This window comes from Heptranchias perlo, chromosome 4, assembly GCF_035084215.1.
Source record: "Heptranchias perlo isolate sHepPer1 chromosome 4, sHepPer1.hap1, whole genome shotgun sequence".
Classification (NCBI taxonomy): domain Eukaryota; kingdom Metazoa; phylum Chordata; class Chondrichthyes; order Hexanchiformes; family Hexanchidae; genus Heptranchias; species Heptranchias perlo.
Window position 1 is genome coordinate 59,005,736 of NC_090328.1, and position 18,229 is coordinate 59,023,964.

General features: G+C 41.5%; 1 protein-coding gene across 1 annotated transcript in view; it reads left to right on the forward strand.

Moving 5' to 3' along the window:
- Positions 1 to 18,229, forward strand: part of LOC137320959 (aminopeptidase Q-like) — a 160,567-nt gene that overhangs the window by 89,408 nt on the left and 52,930 nt on the right. The window contains exons 9-11 of the mRNA XM_067982989.1: positions 127 to 192; positions 4,736 to 4,899; positions 15,791 to 15,867. Of these exons, the coding sequence (XP_067839090.1) occupies positions 127 to 192; positions 4,736 to 4,899; positions 15,791 to 15,867 (307 nt within the window). The remainder of the gene's footprint in view (positions 1 to 126; positions 193 to 4,735; positions 4,900 to 15,790; positions 15,868 to 18,229) is intronic.

The window sequence follows — 18,229 nt, forward strand, 5'->3', positions numbered from 1 at the left end:
TAAATAGAAATAATGATTCACAATGTGATTTGAAACCATTTCAAGGGGTTGTCCATTCTCTTCACAGCAAGTGCTTGTCTTTACTTCTTTAAACACAGCATTTTGGTTTTCCTCTTTGTTTTACAGACATACCTCAAGACCTTTTCCTATTCAAATGCTGTGACGGATGACCTGTGGAATCATTTACAGATGGTGGGTTTAGCACTGGTTTAAATGGGTTTCATGTACTATTGTACAGTTTTGCACGTTGGTCCTGTGGACTTTTAAAACTTATTTTTATTGTTTCTTTCCTGTTTCGTAGTTGGTCCATTACAGACTGTCGACTATTTGGTGCACATTTTCAATTGGTTTATTGGAACCTATTTTGATGTGTCACACTCTGTAAACACCATACTATGTGTATGAATGGAGTGTTTGAATAGATTTGCAATCAGCATCATACATTCTGATCAAAATCTCACTTCTCACCCTTCCATGATGGTGACAGCTCTATGGGCACCATACACTTTTCCTGACCAAGAGGTTGGACCGGAGACCTGCTGCTGAGCTTCCACTAATGCAATTATGTAGCCAACTGCTAGAGATATGGGAGGTATAACGTATTTTTAGCTCATTGTGAGGAAACACCTGGGGATAAAGATTGATCCTTGTTGCATCCGGCAAAAAGGACCAATTTTGACGTAACATCCCGCGCCTGATTTGCATTACGGTCACCTCCTAGAACAGGCGTTAGGTTTTTTTATCAATGTAAATGAGGGGCCTAAAACCTGTTTTAGATCCCTTTGCAAAATTTGATTTGGATCGAGCTCAGGATTTTTCAATAGCTGCTGTGGCCTAAGCAGCCCCCCCCCGACTTCACAGCCCATGCGATCATCGTCCCCCCACCCGTTGCCACCCCAACCCCCCCCCCCCCCCCGCGACTTCCCTTAGGGCTACTGCTGGCGAGTGTGCCTGACATTCAACAATGTAAAATACATGAGCTGCCTGTGGTGGTGCGCCAAGTGCTGGCAACTCACTAAAAATGTTAATGAGGACCGAGGAATAATTTTGGGCAGGCCCCGAGCCTACCTGTTGGGCCACACACTGGTTAGGGACCCGAGAAAAGGCCACAGCCAATTTCCATCACTGATCTCCATTTCCCTGCCTCACCGGGGCAGAAGATTTAGATGGAGAACCCAATCTGTGGGAAATCACAGCAGTAACCTTGGGTCCTATAAGACCATGACACATAACATTGGAATTCCAATATGCTGCATTATTCTGTCTCCCAAGTCCAATGAATTAATTTTAGGAAAAAGCCAAGGAAGCCAAACAAAACTGCAGGTTTCTATTGTGAGGTAATGTGTTTAGCAGAACATTATGTCCCACTAAATAATTCAAAGAAGGCTATGACTTTTCAGAATTGAATGTCATTACAGCTGATACGATATTGTCTTAATTACAGAATATTACACCAATTATAATATTATAAAAGGGGGAATAACAATGAATTCTAATACCCTGGAGAAATGTTACCATTTTCATAGACTAGGGATGCATTCCCACTGAAACAGAAAGACCATCAAAGATCTACATGGAAATATTCAATCTACCCTCAAGTTGATCAAGAATAGATTCCACATTTTTGATCACTTCAGCAACTTGTTCAAGAATTAATGAGCTTGCCCAACTCAACGTTTTTTTTATTGAACTCTGTAGTCAATTTGTGTGCTTCCTTCTTCTGATACACTGCAGCAGACAGTTAATCATTAGGCAGGTTGGCACAACCAGCTGTCCATATGTTTTTAATAAACATGTGTTCTTGGGGAGTGAGTGTTATGGTAAAGGTTAGTATTGAGGTTCTATTCAGTTAATAGTAGGAGACAAGCAGTTATAAATATGCTTAGCTGGTAAAATAATTGAAACTGGTATTAATTTATATAAGATTTTGTGGAATTGTACATAAACATGAAGTGCTCCAATGGGGCTAGAGCAAATGAACAGAGAATACACATCTAGTGGTAGTTTCTGGAAGTACAGTATAAACAGTTTGCTGTATGAATGGGCTTTGTCAGCTGTGTCACAAGCAGTTATCATCCATAATTCATTGTTACCTGCACCCACTGCACGAGCTGGCAATTTGTTCCAAAGGCAATGACCCTCTGTGAAAAAGAAAACCTCTTGACCTTTAACCTAATTCTATGCTTACATCTGCCAAAGAGTCGGGAGGAAGGATCACACATGGCCCGGAGAGCATAAGGAACCATTCCACTTGAGTGTATTGAATTAAACAGGAATATATTGACCTAAATAACACACAGCCTGATCACACGTTCCTGTTTCCTATTGGGAACAGAGACTCATAAGTTTAGGAGATTGATTATTTTTCCCTGGTGGTTTATGAGAATGATTGAGTAATACCACTCTTATGGTGATGTCATATTACCAGGTCATATACATTTGGCATGATTTTAGTCCGAGGGCGGTGGGCGGCGGCGTGTGGGGCATTCCTGAATGGAAACCTGGAAGTAAGGTTTTCCCAGACGTCCTTACAGTTTTGATGTAAGAACGTTGTTTTTTTCTGTTTTGCCGGTTTCCCACCCGACAGGCCAGCCTGATTGATAGGCTGGCTCTGAGTCGGACAGGAGAAGAGCCAGGAAGAGGACGTGTTCAGGTAAGTGTTAGATGGTGGTGGGGGGAGGGGGTTGGGGGTCATCGGGGGGATGTTGGGGGTCATCGGGGGGTCAGTCATCAGGGGGCTGTCAGTCCTCGTCGGGGGGGGAGGGGGGGTCTGTGGTCACCGGTCAACGGTGGGTCCATGGTCATCGGGGGGGGGGGGAAGTTGTTGGGGTCAGGGGTCATTGCAGGGTTGGCAATCATGGCGGTGTCGGGGATCATATAGTGGGGGTTCGGAGATCGTGGGGGATGGGGGTCAGAGATCGCAGGGGTGGTCGCTGCATCTAAGCTTGTTGGGCTTGGGGGAAGCACTCCTGCTCCTCCGTACTGTGCTATAAAGGCACTTACCTGCAGTTTCAGGCCTTCTCGCCTCCTCTCACATGGCATGAAGGAGAAAGCCCGGGAATCCTGGCCCCCAGGGGCTAAAATCAAAAAAGCTTTGAAATCGGAGGCCTGCAACCTCCTTAAAAGCTTTTCACGCCCAATCCGTCTCCTAAGAGCGGGTTGGTCGCCCGCTCCTCGTCCCGCCCACGTGAAGACCAGAAATGGGCGGGTTGGGGGCGGGTTTCAGATTTTTGCAATTGTTACTGTCCCCCCACCCCCAACCCACCCATTGAAATAGCACAGGTGGTGATGCATCATATTAAAGGCAGCGACCTCTCCCTCCCCATAGTGGGACACCACCAAATAGTATTAATGTCACATTGAAACTGCGGGAATTTCAGTAGTGGCATAAAGAGAATAAAGTTCAGTCCATGAATCAAGCTTAACAAATGATTACTTGACATATTTTTCTATATATTTTGTTCAAAGACTATGAATGGAAAAGGTTATACATCTTTAGGAGAGCTCCATGCTCATTGAAATGGATAGGAAAATGTGCCTTGTTTCTCCTTCAGGGTACTCAGGAAATGGTAAAGCACTCGGTGTATTAGTTACACCATTTCATGTTGGAATTTCTCCAAAACACAACCAATTTATTATTACGTCATATCTAAACTTCTATAATGGTTGACTTTAGTTTATTAAATCCCCTAACATAGTACAGTAATTTGTCTGATACCTTTTATTAAGAATTACTTAGATTACAAAAACAGAAGCCAGTGTCTACATTTTATAATCTATTAATCTCACAGGTATCAAAGAAACCACCATTAAAAGTACAGAACAAACACACGTCATACCTGAAGTCATAAATTCCATAACAAATAAAACAACACATTTTTTGAGTTAAATATAAGAACGGTATTCAAAGATTCTGTCATAAGAATCTTATCCTTTTAAACAAAACCTTTTAAAAACATGGGGATGTATTTGAGATTCAAAATCCTCAACAACAGCAAATCCTTTTATTCTTCATTACAGACTGGTTTCAATTTTTTTAGTGCCCATTTCATTCAAATTCAATACAGTGTCTGAACAGACTTCAGTATTTTTAATTGGTTTTGAAGTCATTCATATTCAGCCTTATGGTTTGAAAATAGATTTACATTTCATCCTTATGGCCTAGTGGAAATCATACGCTTTGTTTAAATGGGTGAAATGGCAATTTATATACTTCTACATTGATTGTTCATAGTCTCGATCAGTGAATAAAAGTTAACCAGAGTTTTTAAAATTGTTCTGATGGAGCAATCACAAATCACATTTTATTCTATGTTGAGTATATTTTTTTGCCAGTAGCAGTTGTTGCAGGAGATACCTTTCCCTCGATCTGAGTGATGTGTGATGACATCCACCTGCAAGGATTAACAATTCTAACATAATATTGCTTCAAGTTGATTGGTTGAGGAGACATAGAAATCCTTTCCCCGCTCACACAGCCCGGGAAAGAACGTTGCTGTTTTTTCAATTGGCATTTCAAGGAAGTTCCCCCCCAAAAAGAACACAGTAACTTATTGAGTGAGTTTAAATCCAATGAGTGGTGAGCACTGTTGGTTTGCCGCACAGAACAATTTCCAGCCAATAATTATGAGTTTATTGAGTGCCAGTCAACACTTGATTACTGGGAAATAATGATCAGCATATATAGTAGAAGCATAATTAATGAATTACTAATTAGTGACTTCTGCTTCACTAGGCTATAGATAGTCAGGATGCTATTCAGCTACCAGCATCGATAAAATCCATCATGGACACATGGACAATACAGGAAGGACTCCCTGTTATAACAGTTAACACATCAAGTGGCACCATAACACAGGAGCAGTACTTTGAAAATTCAGTGGAAAACAGAATTTCAAAGTACGTATGATATTCTACTTTCTAATATATTGTCAGACCAGCGATAGATCGGTAACTTCAACTACCTACCAGAGAGCAAAATTATTTCCATCCCTGCATTTGTGCTGTATATTTTGTCCTTCACATAATTCAGTATTTATTTCTATGCTTTTGCAAAGTTTTGCTAGATTACAGCCTGATCATTAATCTAAAATGTTATTGGGTGTGGTATTTTTGTTGTTGTTAAGGTGAGAATCCTTCTTTAAAAGGTTCTTTATTTCCTTTCTTCTTTTGAATCTCTTATATTATGCATCATCTAAGGCCAGAAAGAGTAATCAGAGGATCTGATGTCAAGTCTCTGAAACCAGCTACCCAGTGACTTTGGGTGAATTCTTCATCTAATTTCACCTCCTTCTCACAGCAGCATGACTGAGGTTGGAAATTAAGCATGTGGAGGGGGCGGGGTCACAGGTGTGAACCTACATCCCATCATTCCTTTGCCACTGGCTCGGTGCTCCAATAAATTGCGCCACTGTGGAACCACAGTGCTGGAAGTAAGTGCAAACTCCACTCCAGAAACAAATTTTGGTCATGCTGCCTTGGTTATCTGGGAGATTGAGAACATGGCAAACTGACCCAGGAGAGATCCCTTCCCACACCACTATAGGTCATTTTTTGGTAGATCAACCAAGTAATACTGATGTGTCTCCAGAGAAATCTGTGTTCACTGGATTGCTCTGATCAGATAGGAGAGCACTTGCTGGACTATCAGGGTTGTGTGTGGAGGGGTGGAGGGGGTGGAGCGAGGGAGCAGGAAATTGGGGAGAAAGTAAAATAGTGTTATTAAAATACTTATACCCATATAATCTTTCATGGAGTATGAGTCCCTTATCAAGTTTAATTCCATTGCAACATAATAACTGTTGGCTGCAACATTAAAACCATGTATAAGGAATAGTCTGAGGAAGCAAAACAAAATCAAGAAAGAAGAAAGCAAGATATCACCAGGACCCCTCCTCCCATCATTACCAACAGATTATCAACCATTATCCCAGTAGATAAATCAATCGTCTCCACCTACTAATATTTCTATTGATATTTCTTACTTTATGTCTTATTAAAAATATTACACCTGCATACACTTCCTGCCTACATAAGACTTCTTGTTATATTTTTGTCATACTTTTTGTCATCATAAATTCTTGTGTCCACCTTTGGAATGGGCTATGTTTATGTAAACATGCTAAACTGCAATTAAACAATTTGGCCATTGGGTAATTGTGAAGCAGAATTGTGAACTTTCTCTCACTTTTTTTTGAGCTCATTGTTTACTATCAGGCAGCTAAGGTTAGCATTTTAAGGGTATTTTTAACACAATCCCCACTGCTTGTAGCGGGCGTGTCCATGGGAACGCAATTCGACAACTATATGTGATGGCCGGTATAATGTAGTGGCGCTGTGAAGTTGTAGATCACAAATAAACTAAACAAGACTGCATACAATGCAACTAGCTTTATTTAAACTACAGTCAGTGCTTAATACAAACTCCATTCCTCTCCCTGGCCACTGTCTGAGGCTGAACCAGACTGTTTGCAACCTTGGCGTCCTATTTGACCCTGAATTAATCTTATGAGCCCATATCCTCTCCATCACCAAGACCACCCACTTCCACCTTGAGTAATATCACTAGTCTCCGCCCCGCCTCAGCTCATCTGCTGCTGAAACCCTCATCCATGCCTTTGTTACCTCTTGACCCTAATGCTGTCCTGGCCGGCCTCCCACCTTGCACCCTGTGTAATCTTGAGCTCATCCAAAACTATGCTGCCCATATTCTAACTCTCGCCAAGACCCATTCATCCATCACCCCTGTGCTCACTGACCGACATTGGCTCCCAGTCCGGCAGTGCCTCAATTTTAAAATTCTTATCCTTGTTTTCAAATTCCTCCATGGCCTCGCCCCTCCTTATCTCTGTAACCTCCTCAAGCCCTTCAATCCTCCGAGATCTTTCTGCTCCTCCAATTGCGGCCTCTTACGAATCCCCGATTTTCTTTGCTCCACCATTGATGGCCACGCCTTCAGCTGCTTAGGCCCTAAACTCTGAAAATCTCTTCCTAAACCTCTCCGCCCTTCTCTTCTCCTTTAATTTGCTCCTTAAAACCTGCCCCTTTGACCAAGCTTTTGGTCACCTGTCCTAATATCTTTTTATCTGGCTTGGTGTCAAATTCTGTTTGATAATTGCTCCTGTGAAGCTCTTTGGGTCGTTTTGCTACATTAAAGTTGTTGTTGTAACCCTACACCGTTTAGAGGGGATTAAAAGGGCTTCTATACATAAAAGGTAATTGAACATTAACGAGGTGTTTTCTCTTGCATTCAGTGCATCTGAATTATTGACCCTGAATTGATCTTACGAGCCCAGATATTTACTTATGTTTGTTCTTGTATTCTTGTATTCAGTGTACTTTATCGAGGTGCAAACTTATGGGTAAGCACTACTGTTTCTGCCCAAAATAAACGGAGCACTTAAATCGCTATAACCCGCAACATTGAAATTGATGTTAATGCAAATGGTTAATGGTTGTCGCTTTTTGGCCAATATAATCGACTTCCCATTTCAAACGTGGACGTTTTAAATGGTGGGGACTGTATATACAAATTTAAGATTTTGCTAGACTAATATTTTATTTGTTCCTTTTAGATTTTTTTCTTTCCCCCTGTGGTTTTTAATGGAGTAGTGTGATTCCCATTCTGTCGCTCGTTCACACACCTGTTTCCCGCTGCTGCCGCTCAGCACTCCCGCCAATTTAGATAAATATTATTTTTAACAAAATCTGGCCTACAAGTAATTATTTTTTCTTCAAGCCGCTACTACCACCTTACCAGTTGCCTAGTCAAGGCCCTGCTACTCGCTGGCATTGGCCCTGCACCCGTTCAAGACTCCCAGCTTGCCACCATAAGCCAATCACCCAATCAAGGCTTCACTGTGCCTGGCCCAGATAACACGGTGCTGGTGGCCTGGATCTGAATCTTGTGGTTCAGCTATTCCCCTAAATCTGTAGAAGACTGGCAAGGATGCCATTAATTAATAATTTATGGAACTGGTTGTAATCTTTTGGGGATCTGACAGGGATACAGTTAACTTATGGACCCAATGTCACATATGGGGACCTGGACTATGAAGCAGAGGACGTTAAAGTCATGTACCACATACAGTTTAGATGCATCAGGATGATGTCAGGGGTGGGAAACAATTGTTATGAAAGAAAGGAAGAAAGAACTTGCATTTATATAGTGCCCTTCATGACCTCAGGACAATCTAAAGTGTTGGGACTATTTCCACCACAGCAGGGAAGACAAGGAGGAGATTTAATAAAAGTTTTTAAAATGATGAAGAATTTTGATAGGTTGAATAGGGAACGAATTTCTTCTGGTTGGGGAATTATTGATGAGGGGTCATCAATTCAAAATTGTCACAAAGAGGGTCAAGAGAAAGATTAGGAGAAATGTCTTTAACACAGGGAATGGTCGAGGCAGAGGACATTGCACCTCTTAAAGAAAAGGTGGTTAAATATGTAAAGCAGGGGAAGATGTGGGACTAAGCGGAGAGTGCAGGGCAGTGGGATTAGTTTTGGATCACTCCAACAAACAGCTGGCACAGACATGATGGACTGAATGGCCTCTTGTGCTGTAAACGTCAATGGTCATCCAGGGACAAGCAATATGACATGGTGTTCTGGATAATGTTCTCCAGCTGAGCTCAGTGCGGATGTTTACAGACAGGTAAATAATGAGTTCTGGAAATGTTTGACTCAAGATCCCTCTTGTGCTTATAACAGAGATACAACAATATACTTTATTGAGTCATTAACTCCTGATAAGTTGCACATAGGCTCATGGCAAAGAAGTTAGAAAGGTAGGAGAAGGGGAGGGGCAGCCACCAAAGGGATCAAGCTATAGAAGGAGAGGGAGCAACCCCACAGGGGGGGTGAAGGGAAATCAGAGAGGAATATAGGGGGCAACTAATGAGTGAGAGATGGGGGTAAGTACGAGGGGGAATATGAAGCATGAAGCTGTGAGGGGCATCAGGCAGATAGGGAGAGATAGTGACCTGGCAAGGATAATAAATCGGTTACCTGGGATGAAAGGGGTCAGTGGTGATAGGAGAATAGGGAAGGAATTTGTGTTTGTTTTAGTGACACTCTCTTTTTATTTCCATTTGCAGTGTTTGTATTGTTAACCACAGCTCTACTGTTTCAAGTTTCACTCCCATATTTCTCTTTCTTTTAATTTTGCTCCCACTCTGGCATTTTGTTCACTCTCGCTAGTGGTGTTTGTATTTTTCAGTTCAATTCTTTTTTAATTACTATGCTTCTCCTATAAAGTCCTACTCCTGATTTTCTGCTTTTAAAAAAAAATCTACACACTATGAAACCTCTCAAGTGCTTATAAAAATATTATTTTCAGTTTTTCTCACAATTTTCCCCTCATAATTCTCTTCATCATTATTGCCCTGAGTGCTTCTTTTGTCCTTGGACCTCATCCCACCAACCTCTTCTGTGCTCACCACTTGCCACCACCAAATCCTTAACTTTCCTTCTCAAATTTTTCAAAACTTCCTGTTTATCCCAAACCTCTACAAAAATATAAAAACCTTTTGAATATACAATTTTCTTCAAACTTTCAATTTCTTATATTCATCTATTATGTATTAAAAATGGTGGCTGGGTCACAGCATTCCATTTCAAAATGCACTGAAAACACCTACGTCAACTGACCCTTCCTGCAATACCTGTTCTGCTTGTAGATAGCACTGTGATAGGGGTTTTCTGCTGATGTCTTCTGTATGTTGCAGCATCAACACCTCCCTCCACCCCACTCCCCCCACTCCCCCATTCTATCTGGGTGTGTGCATTGTTTTACTTCAGAATGGATTTGGTGAAGAAATTATAAGGTCTATGTTTTGTGTGTGTGTACACATGGGAGCATGTGTAAATATGTTTGTATATATATAGGTATAATTATATCTCTCCTTAATCCTTTTGTCTATGCAAAAAATTATTTTAAAAATTATAAAGTAATGTTGGTATGGTTCTTAATGAATACTTTGGTCTGTCCTCACAAAAGAGAGGGACGATGCTGACATTGTAGTTGAGGAGGAGTGCAAAATATTGGATGGGATAAACTTAGTGAGAGAGGAAATATTGAGGGGATTAGCACCTTTTGAAAGTAGATAAATCACCAGGGCCGGATGAAATGTATCCCAGGCTGTTAAAAGAAGCAAGGGAGGAAGTAGCAGTGGCTCTAACCATCATTTTCCAATCCTCACTGGATACAGGCGTGGTGCCGGAGGTTTGGAGGACTGCTAACGTTGTGCCATTGTTTAAACAGGGAGCGAGGGTTAGACCGAGTAATTACAGGCCAGTCAGTCTAACCTTGGAATCAATTCTGAGGGACAGGATAAACCATTGTTTAGAAAGGCACAGATTAATCAAGGACAGTCAGCATGGATTTGTAAGGGAGGGTCGGGTCTGACTAACTTGATTGAATTTTTCGAGGAGGTAATAAGGAGGGTTGATGAGGGTAGTGCATTTGATGTAGTCTACATGGATTTTAGCAAGGCTTTTGACAAGGTTCCACATGGCAGACTGATCAAAAAAGTACAAGCCCATGGGATCCAAGGGAAAGTGGCAAGTTGGATCCAAAATTGGCTCAGTGGCAGGATGCAAAAGGTAATGGTCGAGGGTGTTTTTGTGACTGGAAGGCTGTTTCCAGTGGGGTTCCACAGGGCTCAGTACTACATCCCTTGCTTTTTGTGGTCTATATTAATGATTTGGACTTAAATATAGGGGGCATGATTAAGAAGTTTGCAGATGATACAAAAATTGGCCGTGTGGTTGATAGTGAGGGGGAAAGCTGTAAACTGCAGGAAGATATCAATGGACTGGTCAGGTGGGCAGAAAAGTGGCAAATGGAATTCAATCCAGAGAAGTGTAAGGTGATGCATTTGGGGAGGGCAAACAAGGCAAGGGAATACACAAAAAATGGGAGGATACTGAGAGGTGTAGAGGAAGTGAGGGACATTGCAGTGCTTGTCCACAGATCCCTGAAGATACCAGGACAGGTAGATAAGGTGGTTAAGAAGGCATATGGAATACTTTCCTTTATTAGCTGAGGCATAGAATATAAAAGCAGGGAGGTTATGCTGGAACTGTATAAAACACTGGTGAGGCCACAGCTTGAGTACTGTGTACAGTTCTGGTCACCGCATTACAGGAAGGATGTAATTGCACTAGAGAGGGTGCAGAGGAGATTTATGAGGATGTTGTCAAGACTGGAGAATTTTAGCTATGAGGAAAGATTGGATAGACTGGGGTTGTTCTCTTTGGAACAGAGGAGGCTGAGGAGTGATTTAATTGAGGTGTACAAAATTATGAGGGGCTTAGATAGAGTCAATAGGAAGGACCTATTTCCCTTAGCAGAAATGTCAATAACCAGGTGGCATAGATTTAAAGTAATTGGTAAAAGGATTAGCGGTGAGCTGATGAAAATTTTTTTCACCCAGAGGATGGTGGGGGTCTGGAACTCACTGCCTGAGGGAGTGGTAGAGGCAGAAACCCTCAACTTATTTAAAAAGTACCTGGATGTGCATCTGAAGTGCCGTGACCAACAAGGCTACGGACCACGTGCTGGAAAGTGGGATTAGGCTGGGTGGCTCATTTTCGGCCGGCGTGGACATGATGGGCTGTGCCGTAAATTCTCTATGATTCTAAATTGCTCCTTAATTCTTGACATATACTAATCCTATATTTTATGAATATACATAAATCTTACATTTATGATACTTATATGTTCTGTTTTTATTTTTAAAATATTTGTATTTATATTTTCATTTTTATTAATTATCAATTGATAGAGGTAGATATAGCTTTGATGTATATGTCTCATGTACATGTTTAGTAATCTGACTCTGTACCCCAAATATTTATATATTTATAGTAACAGCTTCAGGCAGGAGAAGGACTTTGGTCCATCTAACCCACCCATCCACAGTATTCCCTTGGTGTATTTCTAATAGCCCTGAATCCCATTTGTTAACAAAAACCTGTCTAGTTTCTTACTTGAAACTCATTAGGGTGTCTTAATCCACTATTTTGTATTAAAATTATTATCTTAATGGCGAGAAACTGGAAAGTACTGCAGTACAAAGGGATCTGGGGGTCCTAGTGCAAGAAAATCAAAAAGTTAGTATGCAGGTGCAGCAGGTGATCAAGAAGGCCAACGGAATGTTGGCTTTTATTGCTAGGGGGACAGAATATAAAAAAAGGGAGATATTGCTGCAGTTATATAAGGTATTGGTGAGACCGCACCTGGAATACTGCATACAGTTTTGGTGTCCATACTTAAGAAAAGACATACTTGCTGTCGAGGCAGTACAAAGAAGGTTCACTCGGTTAATCCCGGGGATGAGGGGGTGGACATATGAGGAGAGGTTGAGTAGATTGGGACTCTACTCATTGGAGTTCAGAAGATTGAGAGGCGATCTTATTGAAACATATAAGATTGTGAAGGGGCTTGATCGGGTGGATGCGGTAAGGATGTTCCCAAGGATGGGTGAAGCTAGAACTAGGGGGCATAATCTTAGAATAAGGGGCTGCTCTTTCAAAACTGAGATGAGGAGAAACTTCTTCACTCAGAGGGTAGTAGGTCTGTGGAATTTGCTGCCCCAGGAAGCTGTGGAAGCTACATCATTAAATAAATTTAAAACGGAAATAGACAGTTTCCTAAAAGTAAAGGGAATTAGAGGTTACGGGGAGTGGGCAGTAACTTGGACATGAATTTAGATTTGAGGTTAGGATCAGATCAGCCATGATCTTATTGAATGGCGGAGCAGGCTCGAGGGGCCGATTGGCCTACTCCTGCTCCTATTTCTTATGTTCTTATGTAAAATCACTTTGCAACATTCTATTTGAAAATGTATTGAAGGATCAAATGTCAGGCTCTGTCAATGGTAAAATCCATTTTATAAGTGTCAACATTACTTGCAGTACCTACTGTGCCCATAGGAGGCGCTGTGATCGGCATTTACAATGATAAACTGCTGTCACATAACAGGGTATAATTTGCTGTGGCAGGTCATCTGATGGCATCTGCTATTAGTTAGACTTGCTCTAGCCCATTAATTTTTTGCCTGGCGAGTTGCTGAAAGTGCGAGCTGATAACATCGCAGCGAGGGAAACAGGGCATCTGGGACCTGAGTGAACAGGGCAAGCAACTGTGTATCTCCTTAACCAATCAGATTGAAGGATTGTGAAATTAACAGTGCAAGGATGAGGAAGGAAGTGTAAATTAGAGTGGGTGAATTCAATGTCAAATCAGGTACAAAAAGAGAAATAAAGAGAGGGAAAGAAAGATTAGATTGAGAGAGAGAAAAAAGAGGCAAAGCAAAATTAAAAATAATTTAAAGTTTTACCTTTTTAAAATCACCAACAATTAAAACCTGAAGGAAATCGACTCCACACTTGTAATAGTTAATTTTCAATGCCAGAGAGGTTGACTGTCAGCAATTAATACTTATCACATCGTTAAAAGAGTACTTAGACTGAAATGGCCAAGATTTAACTTTCTGTGACCAGTTTAGTTTGTATCTACCGCGCAAATACAGGAACTTCACACCATTCAACGCATTTCAATGGTGAGACAGACAGCGAGATGCTGTTTTCGTTAAGCTAACGGTGGAGCGGCACATCTTGGACAGCAACTTTTAGATATCCGTGTTTAACTGCGCATCTGCCCCTCGCCTGAAGTTTCTGTAGCATTTACGCATAAATTTCAATGGGCACCATTAACCTCACTGTTACTTTGACAACAAATTTTTGCCCGATATTAGTTCCAAACCCATGTCTGGTTCAGTAATTTTAAACTGTCAAGCAGCTTGCAGTTCCTCTATGAAGCCACTGGATGACAGCAAAACTTTCAATTTTTTTCTTCGTGCACAATATTAATGATGGCCCAATTGTTTTTTTACTCTTCCCACACCTCCCGAAGTAAACCCCCAAATATCCTTCAGAATAAGATAGGTAGTAACTGGGCAATATTTCCCCTAAACCCCTCCTCCTCATGCCATTGATTTGGACTCTTCCACCCTATGTTGGCTCACCGCAAACCCCCATCCCAATGGCAGTGACTTTAAACCCGCAGGTGTAATGTTACCTCGCCACTGCACTCCCCACCCCCACAGGTAGACATGTTCAGGGTATTGAGTGGGAATTTTGGCCTCCTTGACCCCTCCCCCAACCAGCACTGTAAAAAAAATATTGGTCCAGCACCAAGTGTAGTCTTCCTGAGGACGAGTTTGGACACTATTGAGCGACACTGGTGGTAATTTATGGCCTGCTTAAATGTAAATGGATATTGAGCTGCCCCAGCCCCCCTTCCTCCCCTCTAGGAGGCCCAGATGGCAGCTGCATGATCTCAGAGGCTCCCAGTGGGGTAGGCTTGTTGTATTAGCAGGGGGCAGCGGCCCGCTCTTGGAGCCAAGTCTGTGGCAAGTGGGAAGCTTACCTTCAATTTAAACAACGATAAAGCTCCTCTCTTCCATCAAGTTAGATTAGCCCGCTGTGGGCTGAGGAGGACAGGAAAGGATATTGGCCTGGTACCTGGCTCCGGGGGTTGCAACCATAGTCCCTCCTCCCTTATTGGCTTGGGGCCATAAGAATGGGGCACTGACGAATCAATACAATTACATTAATTGTCAGTAATATCTTTTAATGCACAGCATTTCCATTGATCACTACTGAAAGGCCAAATGAATATCCAGACGATACCAGAGCAACGCTTAGGGACAGGTAGGGCTTGTATAACTCTCCCTGCCTGGCAGAAACCATGAGACGTTTACATAGGCAAAACCTACAATAAATGTTGACATAGAAAATTATAATGGAAAAGCGTTGACACAAAATGTGTGACAAAAACATAACAGGATGGCAAGTGGTGCAGACAGGCTGTACACAATGACATAAGATATTGAATGAGATATAGAATCATAGAAAGGTTACAGAACGGGAGGAGGTCATTCGGCCTATCGAATCCGTGCTGGCTCTATGCAAGAGCAATCCAGCTAATCCCACTCCCCCGCCTTATCCCCGTAGCCCTGCAATTTTTTTCCTTTAAAGTACTTATCTAGTTCCCTTTTGAAGGCCATGATTCAATCTGCCTCCACCATCCTGCCTGGCAGTGCAATCCAAATCATAACCACTCGCTGTGTAAAAAAGGTTTTCCTCATGTCACCTTTCATTCTTTCGCCAATCACCATAAATCTATGTCCTCTGGTTCTTGACCCTTCCGCCAATCGGAACAGTTTCTCTCTATCTATTCTGTCGAGACCCTTCATGATTTTAAATACCTCTATTAAATCTCCTCTCAACCTTCTCTGTTCCAAGGAGAACAACCCCAGCTTTTCCAGTCTATCCATGTAACTAAAGTCCCTCATCCCTGGAATCATTCCAGTAAATCTTTTTTGCACCCTCTCTAAGGCCTTCACATCCTTCCTAAAGTGCGGTGCCCAGAACTGGACAAAATACTCCAGTTGTGGTCGAACCAATGTTTCATAACTTCCTTGCTTTTGTACTCTATGTCTCTATTTATACGGCCCAGGATCTCGTATGCTTTTTTAATCTGATAGATAAAAAAAATCAAAGCATTATAGAAAATAAGGATAAAATGTATGACAAAAAATGGGGACTGAATTCTCCTGTCGAATTATTTCCAATGTCCTCTAACCCACTTCAACTGAAGACCAACTGATCTTGACTTAATGTGTGCAAGGCCACAGGAGGTGAACTAAATATTCATAGCAAAACAGTAATAAGCATTCAGAAATTTAACCTCTCCTACCATTCCATTATTTCTTTTTAGCTCCTCATGGTTTGTTCCTATTTTCTGGATGAAGAATGGATTTGTGCAACCACTTCTCTGGCTTGAGAAAAAACATAGTAAGTACATTTATAAAATAGTATGTCTCCATACTCCATCTTAGGGTAAAGCCTCGTTTCATGCTCCCTGTTGAATTAAGTAGAAAATATTACCAATCAGAAAACATTACCAATCTGGCAAAGGCAACAACAAAAACACATTTACTGAAACAAACTCGGGGTAATTTTCTGTCGTTACGTTCCTGATCATGAACTTCACCTGCTGTCTGCGTTTATTGGAAATTCAGGCACACATTGCACCTGATTTTCCAACCAGTATTTTCCAATATGTGATGCGACCAAGGATTCCCCGCCCCGGGGAGCATGAAGTCAGAAAATTAACTCTTTGCTCGAAGATATCAGCAACATTCGGTTATGTTCCTTTAGTTATTGGAAATAATGAAACCAAGTTAATGGAAATACCTTCAGGAAAATGCTTTATTGTTGTGGTTTATGACATAATGTCATGGTATTGGATCACCTCTTACCGTAACTCAGAGAATGTCCAAGCTTTTTATCTTTTGGGGCTGCTTAAGCACTTACCATGGAGCTTCATGTGGCACATATGACGATCCGGATTCTTTCCCCTCAGTCTGGTTCATTAAAAACTGAAGTCGAATACGTTTTAAAGTTCAGCACAACTTTAATAGCAGGGTTCTTAGTCTGCAGCATGGATTTGGACTCCTGATAGAGTCCCTCTATGCTGGCAGAGCAAGAACAAGAAACATACAGAAATCCACACGTTTTTATACAAATCAATAGGGTTGGAACATACTTAACGAGGGTCAACACCAATCATAAGCCGGGCATAGGTTGCCATGCGAGGTTACATTATTTCCGGCCAATCATAAATCGTCCATGTGCTGATCATGCTGCTGTTAGACATCAAAGGGGATACTTCCTCACCTTCCAACTTGGAATGTTCTTCCCTGTTCCTTCTGTTCCTTATCTCCCAACCTGGAATGTCTTTCAACTTTGGCTAAGCTCGTTACCTATATTGATCTGCCATAAACATGGAGACATTCAGACCAGTCCTTGAATCACATCAAAGACTCTACATTGCTAAGACCATGCAAACCTGCTGACTACGCAAACATATGGCCCAGCAGGAGGCCAGGCCACCTGTACCAATCTCAGTTACTAACTAATTAACCCTTTCTAACCATTTTGCATTCTGCTTCTTTGCCACATAGACATTTTAATATTTTACTGAAAACTGACCACGTAGGGATTCTCATTCCCCCCTTTTATCATTTCATGATAACCAATTATTACGGTGCTCACTGGTTCTGCAGGTTCTGCAGTGCAGCAACATTTAAGTAAGCAATAAACTATAAGAATTATAACAATGAATATGACTAGCCCTTGAACTAGAGAAGTCCCAATAGAACAGACATGTTTCATCAATACGCCTTTGTATCTTATCTGTTCTCAGGAACAGACTCCTTCTAAACATCTCTCAAGTAAGCTGCGAATGTCCTTGGTCAGCTAAACCTATTCATGTTAATTTGAAAAGGCTAACATAGTCAAATATCCCATGGTGCTTTATATTTTGTTTCCAGCCTAACTAGACTGAATGGTACCTTTCAGACCATTTTACACCTGTGAATTGGTGCCCTCCCCATTATATCCCTTAATCCAAATTCTCCCTACAATATCCCATTAGATGCTGTACCTCATCTTAACCAGGTTCCCTTCATGTTGGCCACCAGTCCGGGTGGAAGAGAGGCAGAGCATCTGATAATCCTATCAAACTATAATTGTCTTCCCTTTTACATGCACCTTACCCCAGCGGGTGCTACTCCCGGTACCATTAAGATGTGTTCTTAGTTGAAACCACAGAGACAATGGGGACATTCTCACCCAGGCTCTGTTTTACTATCTTTGCCAAACCCTTCATCCTCTGCTTACATTTATTACATGCAATGAAAATCAAGAAGCACATTACAACAAACTGCACTACGACTAATACATATGAAATTAATCTAATCCAAGGATGGATCTGTATATTCAGTCCCAAATTCCAGAGGTCATTTCACCAGGTGGTGACTTTAATTTGGTCAATGTCATGCTTAATGTTGTTATTGTCCTGTTGTAGGTTATAATAAACCTTCTGGGAGAGGCGTATCTCCATTCGCAATACTTTCAAGTATTTAGGCAACAGGGGTGTCAGATACCCAAATGTGTCCTGATATGCTTTTAAGTCCTTTCTGACATTCTCAGAAACTTGTAAGGTGGTGAGGTTATGCCGGTGTATCTCTACCAGTTCCTCGGGTCCAATCCAAACCAGGACTTCAGAAATGGAGTAGAATTCTGGACTTAAAATATCACAAGTTAGATTGGCATATTTAAACGTTTTCAAATTAGTTGTAACACAGTATTC